This window comes from Megascapheus bottae, chromosome 8 (assembly GCF_031878675.1).
Source record: "Megascapheus bottae isolate mThoBot1 chromosome 8, mThoBot2.hap1, whole genome shotgun sequence".
Lineage (NCBI taxonomy): Eukaryota > Metazoa > Chordata > Mammalia > Rodentia > Geomyidae > Megascapheus > Megascapheus bottae.
The window spans coordinates 66,825,422-66,841,642 of NC_143516.1; the positions used below are offsets into that span (position 1 = coordinate 66,825,422).

The 16,221-nt window shown below is 43.4% G+C and overlaps 1 protein-coding gene across 1 annotated transcript in view; it reads right to left on the minus strand.

Annotated features, from left to right (window-relative positions):
- Positions 1–15,067: 15,067 nt before the first annotated feature.
- Myo6 (myosin VI) overlaps positions 15,068–16,221 on the minus strand; it is a 133,912-nt gene continuing 132,758 nt past the window's right edge. Inside the window, exons 35-36 of the mRNA XM_090338539.1 lie at positions 15,958–16,176; positions 15,068–15,303 (exon numbers count right to left, since the gene is read on the minus strand). Of these exons, the coding sequence (XP_090194665.1) occupies positions 15,104–15,303; positions 15,958–16,176 (419 nt within the window). The 3' untranslated portion in view covers positions 15,068–15,103. The remainder of the gene's footprint in view (positions 15,304–15,957; positions 16,177–16,221) is intronic.

Here is a 16,221-nt window from a genome sequence, read left to right on the forward strand (position 1 = left end):
CTCTGGCTAAGGGATCCAACACTATATTGAGAAGTGGAGAAGTGGAGAGAGTGGGCATCCCTGTCTAGTTCCTGATTTTAAGGTAAATGGTTCCAGTCTTTCTCCATTTAGTATAATACTTGCTGTAGGTTTGTCATATATGGCTTTAATTATTTTAAGGAATGTACCTCCTATTCCTATTTTTTCTAGTGCTTTCAGTATGAATGGATGATGTATTTTGTCAAATGCCCTCTCCGCACCCAGAGAAATTATCATATGATTCTTATCCTTAGCTCTATTAGTATGATGCAATACATTAACTGATTTGCAAATGTTAAACCAGCCTTGCATCTGTGGGATAAAGCCTACTTGATCATAGCATATAATTTTTTAAATTTGTTTCTGGATTCTGTTGCTAGTATTTTATTGAGGAGTTTGCATCTGTGTTCATTAGAGAGATAGGTCTGTAGTTCTTTTTTTGTTGGGTCTTTTCCTATTTAGGGGATGAGTATAATATTAGCTTCATAAAATGAGTTTGGTATTGCTCCTTCTGCTTCTGTTTCTCAAAAGAGTTTCAAGAGTATAGGTATTACTGCACCTTTAAAAGTCTTGTAGAATTCCACAATGAAACCATCTGGACCTGGGCTCTTTTTGGTTGGCATTTCCCTGATTGCTTCCACAATTTCATTGTAAGAGACTGGTTTGTTCAATTTGTTTACCTCATTGTTGTTCAGTGTGGGTAGCCTATATTTATTTAAGAAACCATCCATTTCTACTAGAATTTCCTGTTTCTTTGAATATAGGCTCTGGTAGTACCTATTCATTATGGATTTAATTTCTTGAATATCGATTGTGATTGGAGGGGTTTCTAATCTTGTTTGAGTCTCCTCTTTCCTTTTTTGGATTAATCTTGTCAGTTTTGTTGACTCTTTCAAAGAACCAACTTTTTGATTTATTAATTTTAAGTATAGATCTTACTTCAATCTCTGATATTTCTGATTTTATTTTTGTTATTTCTGTCCTTCTAGTTGTTTTAGAATTAACTTTTTCTTGCTGCCATAGGTGTTTCAATTTCTTCTTTAGGTTATTTACATCCTCTTTTTCTGTCTTTTTAATATGAGCTCCTAATGCGATAAATTTGCCCCTTAGAACTGCCTTTGCTGTGTCCCATAAGTTCCTTTGTGATGTATCTTGATTGTCATTACATTTATGAAAGTTTTGAATCTCTTCTTTGATTTATTCTGTAACCCAGGAGAAGTGTGTTTTTCAGCTTCCAAGTGTTTGAATGTTTTTTACCTTTTACTGTGATCAGATAGAATGCATGGGATTATATCAGTCCTCTTGTATCTGTTTAAGTTTTCTGTATGAAGTATTATATGATCTATTTTGGAGTATGTTCCATGTACTGCTGAGAAAAATGTATAAAGTTGTGCCATTGGGTGGAAGACTCTGTGTATATCTGTTAAGCCCAGCTGGGCTATGGTGTCGTTCAAGTTGATGGTGTCTTTGCTTATCTTTTGTTGAGTTGATCTGTCATTTGGTGAGAGTGGTGTATTGAAGTCTCCCACTATGACTGTGTTTGAGTCTATCTTGTTCTGTAACTCTAAGAGAGTCTGCTTGATGAATTTAGGTGCTCCTGTGTTGGGGAAGTAAATGTTTATAACTGTAATATTCTGGTTATGAATTGTCCCCTTTACTAATATGTAGTAGCCATCTTTATCTCTATGTACTGATTTTATTGAGAAGTTAATTTTGTCAGAGATTAAGATTGACACTACTGCTTTTTTTTCACGGTGTGTTGCAGTTGAAAATTCTTTTCCATCCTTTCACTTGGAGTTTGTTTCTGTCTTTGGCAGTGAGGTGGGTCTCTTGGAGGCAACATATTGATGGGTCTTGTTTCTTAATCCAGTCTGCTGCTCTGTGTCTTTTGATTGGATTGTTCAGCCCATTCACATTTATGGAAATTATGTAGAAGTGGTTAGTGTCCTTTGTCGTTATTTATTTTTACTTCTGATTTTCTTTCTTTTTTCCCCCTTTGTGTTTACTGATTTATAGGTGATAGCTTCTTGATTGGAGTTATTGCTGTTCTATAATTTGTTCTTGATTAATATTTTTTGTAATGCTGGCTTAGTGTGCATGTATTCATATAGCTTCTCTTTGGAATGAAATATTCTTGTTTCTCCCTCAAATGTAAATGCTAGTTTCATTGGATATATCAGTCTGGGTTGGCAGTTGTTGGTCTTCAGGGCATGAATGATATTTTTCCAAGCTTTTCTTGCATTTAGGGTTTGCGTGTAGAGGTCTGCAGTTATTGTAATTTTTTCCCATTGTAGTATAGCTCTTTGTTTTTGTGGCATTTAAGATCAGCTCCTTAGTATTCGGGTCTAATGTTTTTACTATGATGTGTCTAGACAAGTTCCTTCTAGGATCTTGCCTGCTTGGAGTTCTGAAGTCTTCAATAATGTGACTATTTTCCCTTTTGAGGTTGGGGAAGTTCTCTGCCATGATCTTTGTGAATAAGGGTTGCATTCCCTTATTTTGAAACTCCTCCCCTTCTTAGATTCCTGTCATATGAAGATTAGATTTCTTGGCTCTGTCTGCCAGGTCCTGGAGTTCTCTTTGGGGAATTCTGACTGATTTCTCCAGACTGATGATTTTCTGTTCTAGCTCTTGTGTTTTATCTTCCGTTCTGATGTCCTATTCAGTCAGTCTGTTACTTATTGCTTCCATTTTTGTTTGCCTTGTGGACATTGCTGATCATGTCTGCTGTGGGTATTCATCTTTTCTTCTAGGGAAGTATGTTTTTCCTATTTTTGTCCCCATTTCTTTTTTTAAATCAAGGAGCTCCTTGGTGGTTTCCTGCTTATGTTCCTGGAATTGTTTTTGGAATTCTGCTTTAATTTCTTTAGTTATTTCTGCAATCATCTCCTTGAACAGAGTCATGTTTCGTGTCTCTTCGGGTGTCATTTCTTGGGATAGTGACATCTCTCTCGTTCCTTCACTTGTTTCCTTTTGGGGTTTGTGTGGGACTTTGATTATTTATATATTTCATGATTTGTTGTTGCGATTTGCGCCATGTTAGAATTGAGACTGTAGCTGTAGGTTCACCCTGAGGTCAGTAGGTGACAGTTTTTACTTGGTTTGGGACTGGAGGTTCTGGAACTCTGTGTATACTTGTGGTTCTCAGCCAAATTAGTTCTGTTGCTGACTGGGTCAGAGTTTGCAACCTTTACAGGTGTGTCAGCCTGTTCCCAGAAGCTGTGTGCCACTGCACAGCTAGCTCTCAACTAGCCCAACCTGTGGCCCTGCAGTGGGCCCGCAGTTTGGGCACTTCCATCTAGGGTGGAGTTGCACACTTCTTGTCTCAGCTTGCTCTTGGCTAGTTTTCCGGCTTGGTTCCCAGGGGCGGGGCCCAGCTGAGGGCCTAGTCAACCTTAATTTTAAAATTTAAAAATATTTTTGCAGTTGCTCATATCTGCAATCCTAGCTACTCAGCAGGCTAAGATCTGAGGATCACTGTTCAAAGCCAGTCCAGACAAAAAAAGTCTGTGAGACTCTTATCTTCACTCAATTACCAAAAAAAAATTTAAAAAAAAAGGCTGAAGTACAGCTGTGGCTCAAGTTGGTAGAACCCTAGCTTTGAGCAAAAAGAAGCTCAGGAACAGTGCCCAGGCTCTGAGTTCAAGCCTAAAGATTGGCACAATCATCATCATCATCATTATCATCATCATCATCATCATCTCTAAAATTAAGGCATATTTTTAACTTTTAAAAACAAAATTGTCGGCCGGGAGTTTTGCCTAGTGGTTAAAGTGCTTGCCTAGCATGCATGAAGACCTGGGTTTGATTCCTCAGTACCACATATAGAAAAAAAGCCAGAAGTGGTGCTGAGGCTCAAGTGGTAGAGCTCTAGCCTTGAGAAAGTCCAAGGACAGTGCTCAGGCCCTGAGCTCAAGCCCAGGACTGGCAAAAAAAATTGTCTTGTAGTTCTTTTTTATAGCAGCTCCATTTCAGGTCCTCAGTACCACATACATAGAAAAAAAAGTCAGAAATGGTGCTGTAGCTCAAGTAGTAGAGCTCTAGCCTGAGTTCAAGCCCCAGGACTGGCAAAAAAAAAAAAAAAAAAAAAAGATGAATTTATCTTTTCATCATTGCCCAGAGTTTCAAAGACAACACCTAAGTAGCAGAAAGCCAACTGAAAGGCAAACTCAGGACACAGAACAACCCCCCAACTCTGACTGAAGACACCCACAGATATGCTACCTGTCCTTAGTTGTCACATAGAACACTCCAACATAAAATCCTCATCCTATTAATCTATTTATTTTAACAAAAATAATTTTTATCCAGCCCAGGCAAACAAATCCAAGAGAATCTTAGCCTCTATTGACCAGGAAAAAGTTAGAACTAGAGGTATGGCTCAAATGGTAGAGCACCAGCTGGGTGTGAAAAAGCTGAGCAGAATGTGAAGAGTCCGGAGTTATAGTACAAATACACACATAGAGACACACACAATTTTAGTTTACACAGGAAAATACTGTATCTACAGCTAGGTTGTGCATAACCTTCATAGATTTTAATTATATATATATATATATATATATATAACTTTGACAGAAAACATTAAATTTACAGTCTAAAAATGACCTATTTTCAAAGATTATAATAAGACTTTGACAGTAATAGTGAGTGTTAATTACCAGCATCCATTCCTCTTGAGATGTGTAATGCTCTCAGAGCTTGCTCTTGAAAAAGTTTCCAGAGTCAATACCCAATCAAGGCCCAGGAGCCTTGCCACAAGACGCCACCATCTTGTATCTAACTGAGCACTGTGAGGAAGGGAGGCCATTTTTAACTTCTTGGAATGAAGAGACAATGGAGAAAGAAAATGTTTTAACTAGAACCATAACACAATGATAGGACACAGGATCTAGTATTGATCAAATATGTGAGATAAAGTAAGCCCAGTTAAATCTGTTGATGTATGTGTCAGTACTGGGGCTTGAACTCCAGACTGAACTTTATCTCTTAAGGTTAGCACTCTACCACTCAAGCCCACAACTCAAAAAGGCTTTCCAGCTTTTTGGTGGTAAATTGGACTTTCTTGTCGATGCTGGCTTTGAACCAAGGTCCTCAGATCTCAGCCTCCTGAATAGCTAGGGTTAAAGGGGTGAGCCACTGGCACCAACCACCCCAGTTAAACACTGAAGTACTAGAGTTCAAAGCCACATGTTAAAGAGGGTTTATAGAGAATAAAAGGAACTGATTTTCCACAGTGGGAAATAAAGAAGTAATGACATTTTATTTCAGGGAAGTAATGGCAGCTATTATATCTCCAGGCTGATTATCCCGGGCTACATGCATTTCTGTGTTTAAAGGCCACAATTATATATTCCATGAGGCAGAGAGTATTCTAACAGACTAGTGATATCTATATTTGTTGGGAGGGAACATGGTGAATTCCGTGTATAATTTGCCGTCTCTGTGCCAAGAGATAGGAAACATTCCCAGTAGATTGTCATTAAGAATATTTGAACAGCCAGGTACTGGTGGCTGAGATTATACCTGTAATCTGAGGATCATGGTTCAAAGCCAGTCCAAGCACAAAAAGTCCATGAGATTCTTTGACCAGGCATTCCGTCTTTTGCATACCTCTCTTAAGGCATCTCTGTGTACGTGACTGGATTGAACCCCCTGCAGTTTCGCGGGTCTCGCAGCAGCTCAAGTCTTGCGCGCTTTCCTGCACCTGTCCTGCCCAGTACCTGAAAGCCCCACCCAGACCCTTAGTGGTAGCACAGAGGCCCTCTTTCTATTGGCTAGCTTCCCAGTGCCCACCTTCTCCTACCCTAACAGTATATAACTAATTGTCTGACGCAATAAAGAGAAGAGAGCATCTGAGATCAGCAGAGATCAGCAGAGAGATCTGATGCGCTTTCATGGTTAACACTGCTTCTGACTCAGCGTGGTTTTTTCTTCCCAGGTGATTGGGGGAGGGCTGGGTCTTCGACACTTACCATCTTGCTCGGCTCCCGGGGGACTACAGGCTGGCCCTGTGTGTCCCTCCCCGTTCCCGTGTTGCTGCCCCAGAGAGGAGCAACAGCTGGTGCCCCGTGTGAGGAGAAAAACTAGACTTTAGAGCATACAAGACTGAATAAACTCCTTGTGGAGGAATCTCCCCTTGATTAATCTGGGCTTTTCCGATTAGATGCTCAATTTTGTCCCAAGTATTCCAGTCTACCAAGTTGCTAGTTGGCAGCCATGGGGCGATTTTAACTAAAGTATCCCAAACTTTACATGTCTGTGTAGCTAAAATCTCTAACCCTCGACTTCTAAGGAAGAGCTTAAGAGAGTCGAGGGAAGGGTCATTCTTAGATTCTTTCCCATATCTGATGGGAGTACACCTACCCGCAGTCCGATTAGCTCATCGGCGGTGAGTTTCTCGAGCACATGGAGCCCTCACATGGGTGGCAAAGTTTCTGTCTCAAGTGGCAGGGTGCTAATCTTGAGCAAAAGAAAGCTCAAGGATAGCACCCAGGCCTTGAATTCAAACCCCAAGTCCAACACAAACACAAAAAGTAATATTTTCAGTCTTTCAGATGAAGCTATCTTCTCATCCACTCGTGGAATATTGGGATGAATTATTTGATCTGACCTGGGATTTTTTTTTAATGATTTCTCTTCTAGGTAACTGAGAAAAGAAATTCTGAATTATTAGCTGTAGGATTTGAAGAATTCAACCAACAGGATTGGGAAAGAAATTAGAGGCTGAAAGCATACAAATGGTCCTAACACCTATTTCAAGAGAGATGACTTACTTTCTCAAGGAAAACTACATCTATTCTACCAACATTCTGCAAACACAAGCAAGCATAGTCACTGGACATCTGAATGCAGGCATGGGGTCCACATGGCAGACCAGCCCCAGCCAGGGTCAGCTGTAGAAGAATCATACATCTGACAACTAGAGGGGAGAGACACTCTTAATCAAAAGCTCAATACAATCAGTAAACTGTATTTTGATTCTTCTTGGATAGTAGTAAATATGATTGAAAATGAAGTAAGCTTCTAGCCACCTGGAAAGAACAGTTGCAACAAATCCAAGTTATTATTCTGAGGACTGAACATTATCAGGAAACAAACTCTTTATATATTACAATATACATTTAAAAGATGTCCGAGGAGGTGCCAGGTACTGGTGGCTCACACCTTTCATCCTATTACAACCTGAAGATCACAGCTCAAGACTAGTCTGTGTGGTTCTTATCTTCAATTGATCATCAAAAAGCCAGATATAGGGGCTGGGAGTTTGGCTTAGTGGTAGAGTGCTTGTCAAGCATGCACAAAGACCTGGGTTCAATTCCTTGGTACATAGAAAAAGCTAGAAGTGGTGCTGTGGCTGAAGTGATAGAGCTCTAGCCTTGAGAAAGCCCAAGGACAGTGCTCAGGCACTGAGCTCAAGCCCCAGGACTTACAAAAAAAATATCCAGATGTGGAGCTGTGACTCAAGTGGTAGAATGCTAACCTTCAGCAAAAATAAAAGCTCAAGGACAACCAACATTCAGGTCCTGAGTTCAAGACCCAGGAGTGGCATGCACACATGCACACACACACACACACACACACACACACACACACACACACACACAAAATGAGCAAGGAGGGGCTGAGAGTGTTGCCAAGTGGTAGAGTGCTTACATGAAACTCTGAGTTTGATTCGTCAGTACCACATACACAGAAAAAGCCAGAAGTGGTGCTGTGACTCAAGTGGTAGAGCTCTAGCCTTGAGAAAGGACAGTGCCCAGGCCCTGAGGTCAAGTCCCAGGACTGGGAAAAAAATGAGCAAGGTGTCCCATCTTTCTTCAAATGTACAAATGTATGCAATATGTAAGCATTGTGTTGACCATATATATGCTCTACTATACAATGTGAAGTTTACACATGCACACACACATATACAAACTTTAGTCTTCAGGATGTGTTTGTGTGTGTGTCATATGTGGGGCTTGATCTCAGGGCCTGGAAACTGTCCCTGAGTCTCCTCGTGCTCAAGGCTAATACTCTACCACTTGATCCACAGCCCCATTTCAGGTTTTTGAGTGGTAAGTTGTATATAAGAGTGTCATAGGGACTTTTCTGCCCAAGCTGGCTACGAATCAGCTCCTAGTAGTTAGGTTTGCAGGTGTGAGGGCCCAGCTCCAGTCTTCAGTTTTATTTACAAAAGCAATGACTCCTAGATAGTGGATTTTTGGTCAATAATTTCTGAAGTGTTCATTAAAGGGATGAAAAATACAATAATGTATAAACATACATATCCCTTTCTTGTTATCACACCAAGCTTTTTTAAGTGCAGAAACTGTTGGTCAGGGGCTGGGAAGCTGAAGTTCTGGTATATGACATAATGAATCCCACTTCCCCCCACTGACCATCACCTACCTAACATAACGGCATGAGACACTGTATTACCAACTGTGCTGTGTTTATACCTGGAATGGAGTCAACTCAGTCATTTACCTACTTGATGAAAAAGCATCCCTTCAATTCTTACAGGTGCCTGCTGTCAAATGTATCTGCTGTAAAATCTTAACTTGGATAAAATTAAGTAAGTATGGGGCCGGGAGTTTGGTTTAGTGGTAGAGTGCTTGCCTAGCATGCACGAAGGCCCAGGTTCAATTCCTCGGTACCACATACATAGAAAAAAGCTGGAAGAGGTGCTAAGGCTCAAGTGGTAGAGCTCTAGCCTTGAGAAAGTCCAAGGACAGTGCTCAGGCCCTGAGCTCAAGCCTAGGACTGGCAAAAAAAAAATTAGTAAGTACAATAATCACATTCATAATGAAATCTGTCTTATGAGCTGTCCAATTGATTTGCTTTCTGGGCTTGATGAATGATTTTAGGAAGAGTATTTTGATTCTGCCAAATGACAGTGAAATTGCCACATGCTGGTCATCCATACTTGTAATCCTTGCTCTCAGGATACTAAGAACTGAGGATTGAGGTTCAAAGCCAACCCTGGCAGGAAAGCCCATGCAACTCTTACCTACAATTAATCGCCCAAAAGCTGGAAGTGGTGATGTGGCTCAAGTGGTAGAGCACCAGCCTCTAGAAAAAAAAGGCTAAGGGACAATGACACAGAGTGCAAGCCCCAGAACCTGTGCACATGCACATGTGTGTACATGCACAAGCACAGAATAGTAATACTTGGTAGTAGCATTTAACAATTGGCTACCAAAAATAAACTTGAATATTTCCTAATAATGGAGATGGATCTCTTGGGGCGTGGAAGTCCCCCATGAAGAAAGGATACAAACCCTTGAAAATTAATCCCAGTAGTTCTCACATGTGCATAGCTTTCATGCCCATTCTTCTCCCGGTACCCAGGCCTCCCTGCAAAGTGAGTGCCCACTGTGTCAGTGAGTCAGAAAGAAATGGTGACAAAGGATAGTCTTAGCCTCACCTGTACCCCAGGAACTTCCCAGACCAAGACAAAATTCACAAAAAATGAGAATGGGGTATCAATGTGGGAGAAGTAATGCCCACACTACCTGATAAATATAACGGTAACCCCTCTATACATTACCCTGACAATAAAATAAAATTTAAAATTAAAAAAAAAACTGCTAGAAGCATGACCAACCAACCAAAAGCACATGAAAAACATTTCATCAAGATAGAACATGCGTGTCTACATGTATAGGCCATCATGTGTTCCCTCCTATCTACTCCATTTCACCCTGGTGTGACCAGAGCAGAGAAAATGTGCATGCTCCATTCTCCACTGGGAGAGGGTTCCTCTTGGGTGTGGGGTGCCGCTCAGCTCTCTGGAGCATCTGGCATGGGCCTGGTCATTACCATGCAGCACTGAGAAGCTGGGGAGGTGACAGCCAGTCTCAGTCCACCTCAGAGGACCCACAAAGAGGCATGGAAGATTCCAGACCCGGGACATGGTCTTTTGGGTCCCTAGTCTTACTTCCTGTTTGTCTTTCAGCCAAGATGGGTAAAATGGGTAGGAATGGGTTACCACGGGCCCTGCCTTTTCCCTGGGTGAGAGCTGGGCAAGGAAATCCAAGGTAATTTCCATCTCTTGAGTCCTTTGCCTTGAGGAATTGGAAACTCAAGCCCATGTCCAAATGAAGCTTCGAAGTCTGGATTTTTCCCTGGTTCTACCTGGGACACGAGCCAAGTGAGCCACTACTACTTTGCTGGTGCTGCTCACAAATGCATGAAAACACAACACATAGAGGAAGTTCTATGTAGAAAGCATTTATTTGAATTTTAGTACATCAGTATTTTAGGAAAGTAGGTGCACATTTATTATTTGCGAAGCAAGAAAATAACGACAGCAAATAGACATGATTTTAAAAGCAGAAAGTGACCGATGATTAAGCCTATTTGCGTTTTTCCAATGAGTTTCTACATTTGTACAAAATAAGAAGAAAGATTCTCCACATGAATGCACATTCATTTTTCCTGATTATCTCCACATAAACCTTTTGAAACAACCACAAAATTAGCATCACACATTGGGTTACCGATGGGGAAAAGAAGACACTGACTTGAATTTAACTTCATTCAAAGCTCTACTTTCTCAAAGTTTGTCCACCTTACCCTGTTATGAGGCACATTTATCCAATGCCCGTTTGCTGTGGACCACCATCTCCTGTGCTGGTCCCAGGTATACCTTGACCAAGTTGTGTTCTCACATTCCCTCTAATTCATGCAAAACAACAAAGATCCAAGTATGCTTTGTTACCTGCAGTACACGGGTGCAGGGAGTAATGGAGGCCATTCCACTTCTGCTCCACTGCCCTCTCCTATGATCACAAATCTCCCCTCCAAGTCATCTTTTCCAGCCAGGTGCCAGTAGCTCACACCTGTAATCCTAGCGACTCAGGAGGCTGAAATCTGAGGATCGTATTTTGAGGCCAGCCAGGGCTAACAAATCCATGACATTCCTATGGCCAATAAACTACCAAAAAAAAACAAAACAAAACTGGAAGCAGAGCTGTAGCTCAAGTGGTAGAGTGTTATCCTTGAGCAAAAGAATCTCGAGGACAGCACCCAAGCCCTGAGTTTAAGCCCCAAGACTAGCACAAAACCATAAAGCAAATAACAACAACAAAAAGACATCCTATTGGTGTGTGGGGAGAAAGGGAACTTGCAGGGAACTGCCTGCTCACCACCGGGAACAATTCATAGGTAAAGACAAGCTCTCCTGCTCAGGAGACTGGGGAATGAGAGAGACATTAACCTTTGAAGGTTGGCAGGAATGGCTAAAAATGATTTCATTCTCTTGGCTACCTGATTGGAGCAAAGGTATAGCTATCCTTTTGCAGGTCTAGAACCAAATCGCTTGACCTCCCTGGATTTCTGCTTCCTCCTTCATACACAGGGGTAAGTCCAGCACTAACTTGCTATTAACTGGCTCACTAAACATTCTGCTGATCCACATACTTCTTAAGCGTGGTATCTCCAATAAGAACCAAAGATCTACATATTTGGGTGTCCTGAGAGCCATAGTAATAACCTGTGAATGAAAATACCTTTTAGAAAACATCCATGAGGAGCTAGGCACGGGTGGCTCACACCTACCTGTAAATCCTACCTACTCAGGCGGCTGAGTATCTTAGCATCAGGGTTCGAAGCCAGCCTGGGCAGTCTGGGAGACTCTTATCTCTAATAAACTACTCAAAAAAAAAGCTGGAAGCAGAGCTGGGGCTCAAGTGATAGAGTCTACTCTTGAGCCAAAGAAGCTGAGGATCAACATCCAAGGTTCAGGACACACACACACACACACACACTGTTAGTGGCTGTGGAAGTGGTAGAGTATTTGCACAGCATGTGTACAGTCCTATAATCAACCCCTAGTACCAAAGCACCCCACAAAATCCAACTAATAAAATCCTACAAATAAAAACTGAATATTATTCTGCCTGTGTGTTTCTATTGACTAAACTTCTACAGACACCATCTAATTTCTCCTTCTGGTCATTGCTGAGTTGTCTATTTGAAAAACAAACAAGGTTTTATTAGGTTACGTGGGGAAAAAAGTCATTATATCCAGGTGTTAGTGGATCACACTAGCTACTCAGGAGGCCAAGATCCACAAGATCAAAGTTCAAAGCTTCCCATGGCAGAAAAGTTTGCAAGACTTTATCTCCGAAATAATAAGCAAGATGCTTAGCGGAAGGTATGGCTTAATGATTAAAACATCAGCTCAGGAAGCTTAAGATCCTGAGTTCAAATCCCAACAACATCCCCCTCAAAACAAAACACAGTAGAAACTGAATGAGAACAACAAGTGAATGTCTTTTGTGGGGGTTTATGCTCCTAAGTTATTTTATTTCTTCCTCCTATAAACCTCTGAGAAGGCATCATCACCCCAATTTTACAACTAAAACAATTGTGTTTTCTGGCTGGACACCAGTGGTTCACACCTATAATTCTAGCTACTCAGGAGGCTGAAATCTGAGGGTCAAAATTTGAAGCCAGCCTAGGCAGGAAAGTCTGTGAGACCCTTTATCTCCAATTAACCACCAAAAAGCTAGAAGCAGAGCTGTGGCTCAAGTGATAACACAATGGCCTAGAGCAAAATGGTTTAGGGACAGCACTCAGGCCCCGAGTTCAAGCCTCGGGACAGAACTCAACTATGCAGTGGATAGAGGGGTCGTGAGCATGGAGGAATGTGGACATACTTTGTCATTTCTTTTTAGTATTTCCTGGGTGGAAGGAACTTTTATTGACAAGCATTAAACCAAAATGAGTATACGGCACAGCTTAATCATTTCATTTTAAATCCCAATCAACATGACTGATTCAGAGTTGGTAAATTTTAATTCTTAAGTCTTTGGGGTTTAGCATTTCTGCATCTACCCTAGCAAGCTGACGGTTCCTCCAATGAGGGGGAGTGTGGGGGGTGTGCATGTGTGCATTTGCGTGTGTATGTGTGCATGCGTGTGTTTGTGTGTGCATGTGCGTGCTCATCTCTTAAATGTAGGTCACTCTACCTGAATCATGGCAGTACTCCTGGAAGGCAAGATTAACTCAGTAGACAACTTCTAGGTGGTTGGGTGGCATAATTAGAAACAAACTGGTTTCTGATTAACTATCATTTTATTATTAACTATCAGAGTCAAAAACCAAAAAAGACCTAATACAGTGCATTGCTGTCACATATTTCTTACAAATTCTTCAGAAAATCAAGTTCATTAGTCATTTAAACCTTGATTTGTTTTCTATCTAGACCTCATGACATATCTAGAAGGTATATGAGAGTACTTCACAAAATGGTACTGAAGAGTCAAGTCATTAAAAATCAATTTGGTTGCTAGTTTGTTTTTTCTTTCAAGGACTTTATTCAATCCTGACTAAGAAATCAAGCTTATCATTCACTCTCCTACACAAATAAAAACACGATTAAAAGCAAGAGATGGAAGAGAAAGAAATCTGATCATTTATTTCTGTACCCTCTACCACCAATCACAGGCACGAATGACCCCGGCCACTGAGTGCAAGCAGTGATACAGCTGCCACAATACCACCACATTCACATTCTCAATTAATAGCACAGACAGTGCTGCACAATTTCCTTAATGCAAGGCAATCATTTGCACAGTATCATAATAAATACGTATCTTTCTATTAAGACATATAATCATATCATGAGAAAGGCAGCTTCCAGGACAGAGACTGTGATTGCAAACATTAATCTATTCCACTAGGAAACATTTTCCTAACTGGGATATTCTTTCTAGGAAACACACAAAACAAAACAAAACAAAAAAACCACTGAAATTTCATTTCAAAGGTTAGGGTATTCAAAAATCAACCGGGAAAAAGTGCAGAGCATAATTTTACTGTCTAATTTTATTCTAAAATACAAACAAGATGCCTTAGGATGTTAATGTAAATCCTTGATAGATTATTTGTTCCTACATTCCTCATATGCAAGTCATAAATATTAGGCTTGAAACTGCTGACATCTGATCAAGACTAACAGCACACGAGAAAACTTATCTTTTTCAAATTTTCTGTAGCATGAAATTCATGAAATTAACAATTACAAAGTACCAGGACATTTTTGAATTACAAAGCTTATAAAACAGCTCTACAATTACCAAAAAAAAAAAAAAATCTCAAAGGCTGAGAAGACACCAGGAATATAAAGGAAACAGAAATTTGAAACAGAACACCAGCTCACAGGGAAAAGACTGGACAAGATTTGCATACAAAAATCACCATGAGATGAAATTAAAAGACTATCTGGAATATGACTTCCGTCCAGTTAAGCAACAGTGCTACCTAAGCCGCATGTCCCTTGCAAAGGAAGCATCTGAATTTCTTTTGTCTGTGAAACGGCAAAAGAATGTTCTGATGGCAGCACACGCGTTGTTAGAAAAGAAAAGCCAAGTCTGTGCCAGAGGGGTACTATCAAGGAGTACCACCTTTAATTCGCACAGATAAGGCATCCATTATTACACATAGTAAGGCTCTTTCCAGAATTCTAAAACTGAAGAACTACTTCACCCAAAAAAAACTAGGACATCCTGGAAAACAAGGGGGGACTCATGATTTCCATGTTTTCGTGAACTCCTGAAAAATGCTAACAAAACCTCGCTCCTTTCCATAAGAAAATCACCCAAAGCTTTGATCATTTTTTTTTTTTTTTGCCAGTCCTGGGCTTGAGCTCAGGGCCTGAGCACTGTCCTTGGACTTTCTCAAGGCTAGAGCTCTACCACTTGAACCTCAGCACCACTTCCGGCTTTTTTCTATGTATGTGGTGCCGAGGAATCGAACCCGAGTCTCGGGCCACACTCCTGGCCCTCGACCCTTCCTTCCAGGTACCTTGGCTCCTGTGAAGACCTTCCAGCTGTACCAGCTGTCTGGTACCGTGTCATCTGTGTCATCTTTGAGAGCAGAATTCCCTTGTCCTCCAGAAGACGTCAGGATGCTCGGTTGGGGGGGTGGGGGGAGGGACGTGGCGGAAGGAGGGGTGTGGTGGGGAGAGGCTGTGTGCAGGTTCCTCCAACAGAGGCGGGGCGGGGCGGGGCGGCGGGGGGCGGGGCGGCTCCGGAGGGCGGGGCCGCGGCCCGCCCCTGCCCCGCCCCCTGCCCCGCCCCCGGGTCGGCCCCTACTTGAGCAGGCTCTGCAGCATGGCCGTGGCGTAGGTGGGCCGCGCCTGCCGGCTCTCGATGGCGCTCTGCAGGTACTGCATGCCGCCGCAGCGCTCCCAGATCTCCTCGAACTGCCGCGGCAGGATCTCCGCGCCGCGCTTGCGCGTCAGGCCCGTCTCCTCCAGGTTCAGCTCACACATCTCCATGTCGTCCTTGCCTGCCGGGGAGAGCCAGGGCGGAGGAGCATGACCACGCACGGCCCTCAGGGAGCCGGACACGGCGGGACAGCCGGGACACCCCGACACCCCGGAATACCCTAGAAGCTCCTACAACACCCTGGCCATCAAAACGCCCTCCAGGTGGAGCCGTCAGTGGGAAGCGTATGGGGCAGGACACGGGCGCTCGACCCGGAGACCGCATGGACCCCAGGGACGGGGACCGGGGGACGGGGACGGACTCCGGGACGGGGACGCTGAGGTCGGGGACTCTGGGGGGACAGGGACGACAGTGACTCCGGGAACGGTTTCCGAGGATGGTGACTCCGGGACGGGGACTCGGGGTCGGGGACTCCAGGAACTGTTTCGGGGACGGGGACTCGGGGGACCGGGACTCCGGGGACCGGGACTCCGGGGACGGACTTCGGGACGGGACCCCGGGGTCAGGGACTCCGGGAACTGTCTCGGGGACAAGGACCCCGGGAACGGACTCAGAGGTCGGGGACTCCGGGAACTGTCTCGGGAACGGTGACTCTGGGGACGGACTCCGGGGTCGGGGATGTCGGGGACTCCGGGGACCAGGACTCCCCGGACGGGGACCCCCGCAGCCCCCCCGGACCCCCCCGCGGGCCTCAGCCTCCCCCGGCCCCACACACCGGCCACCAGCAGGATGGGCGGCTTGTCCGGGTGCAGCTCCATCTGCCGCGCGATCCATGGGCCGTCGAAGTGCGCGTACCACCAGCCCTTCTTCTTGCTCTGCGGGTCCTTGTACTGGTCGGCCGGGCGGATGAAGGGGATGCGGAAGAAGCGCTGCTGCCGGCTCATCTCCGCCTCAGGCTGCCGGGCCGGGAGCTGCGCCGCCGGGTTCTGCTGGGCTGGACACGGAACGGCAAGTCATACACCCGGTCCCGGCCGGGATG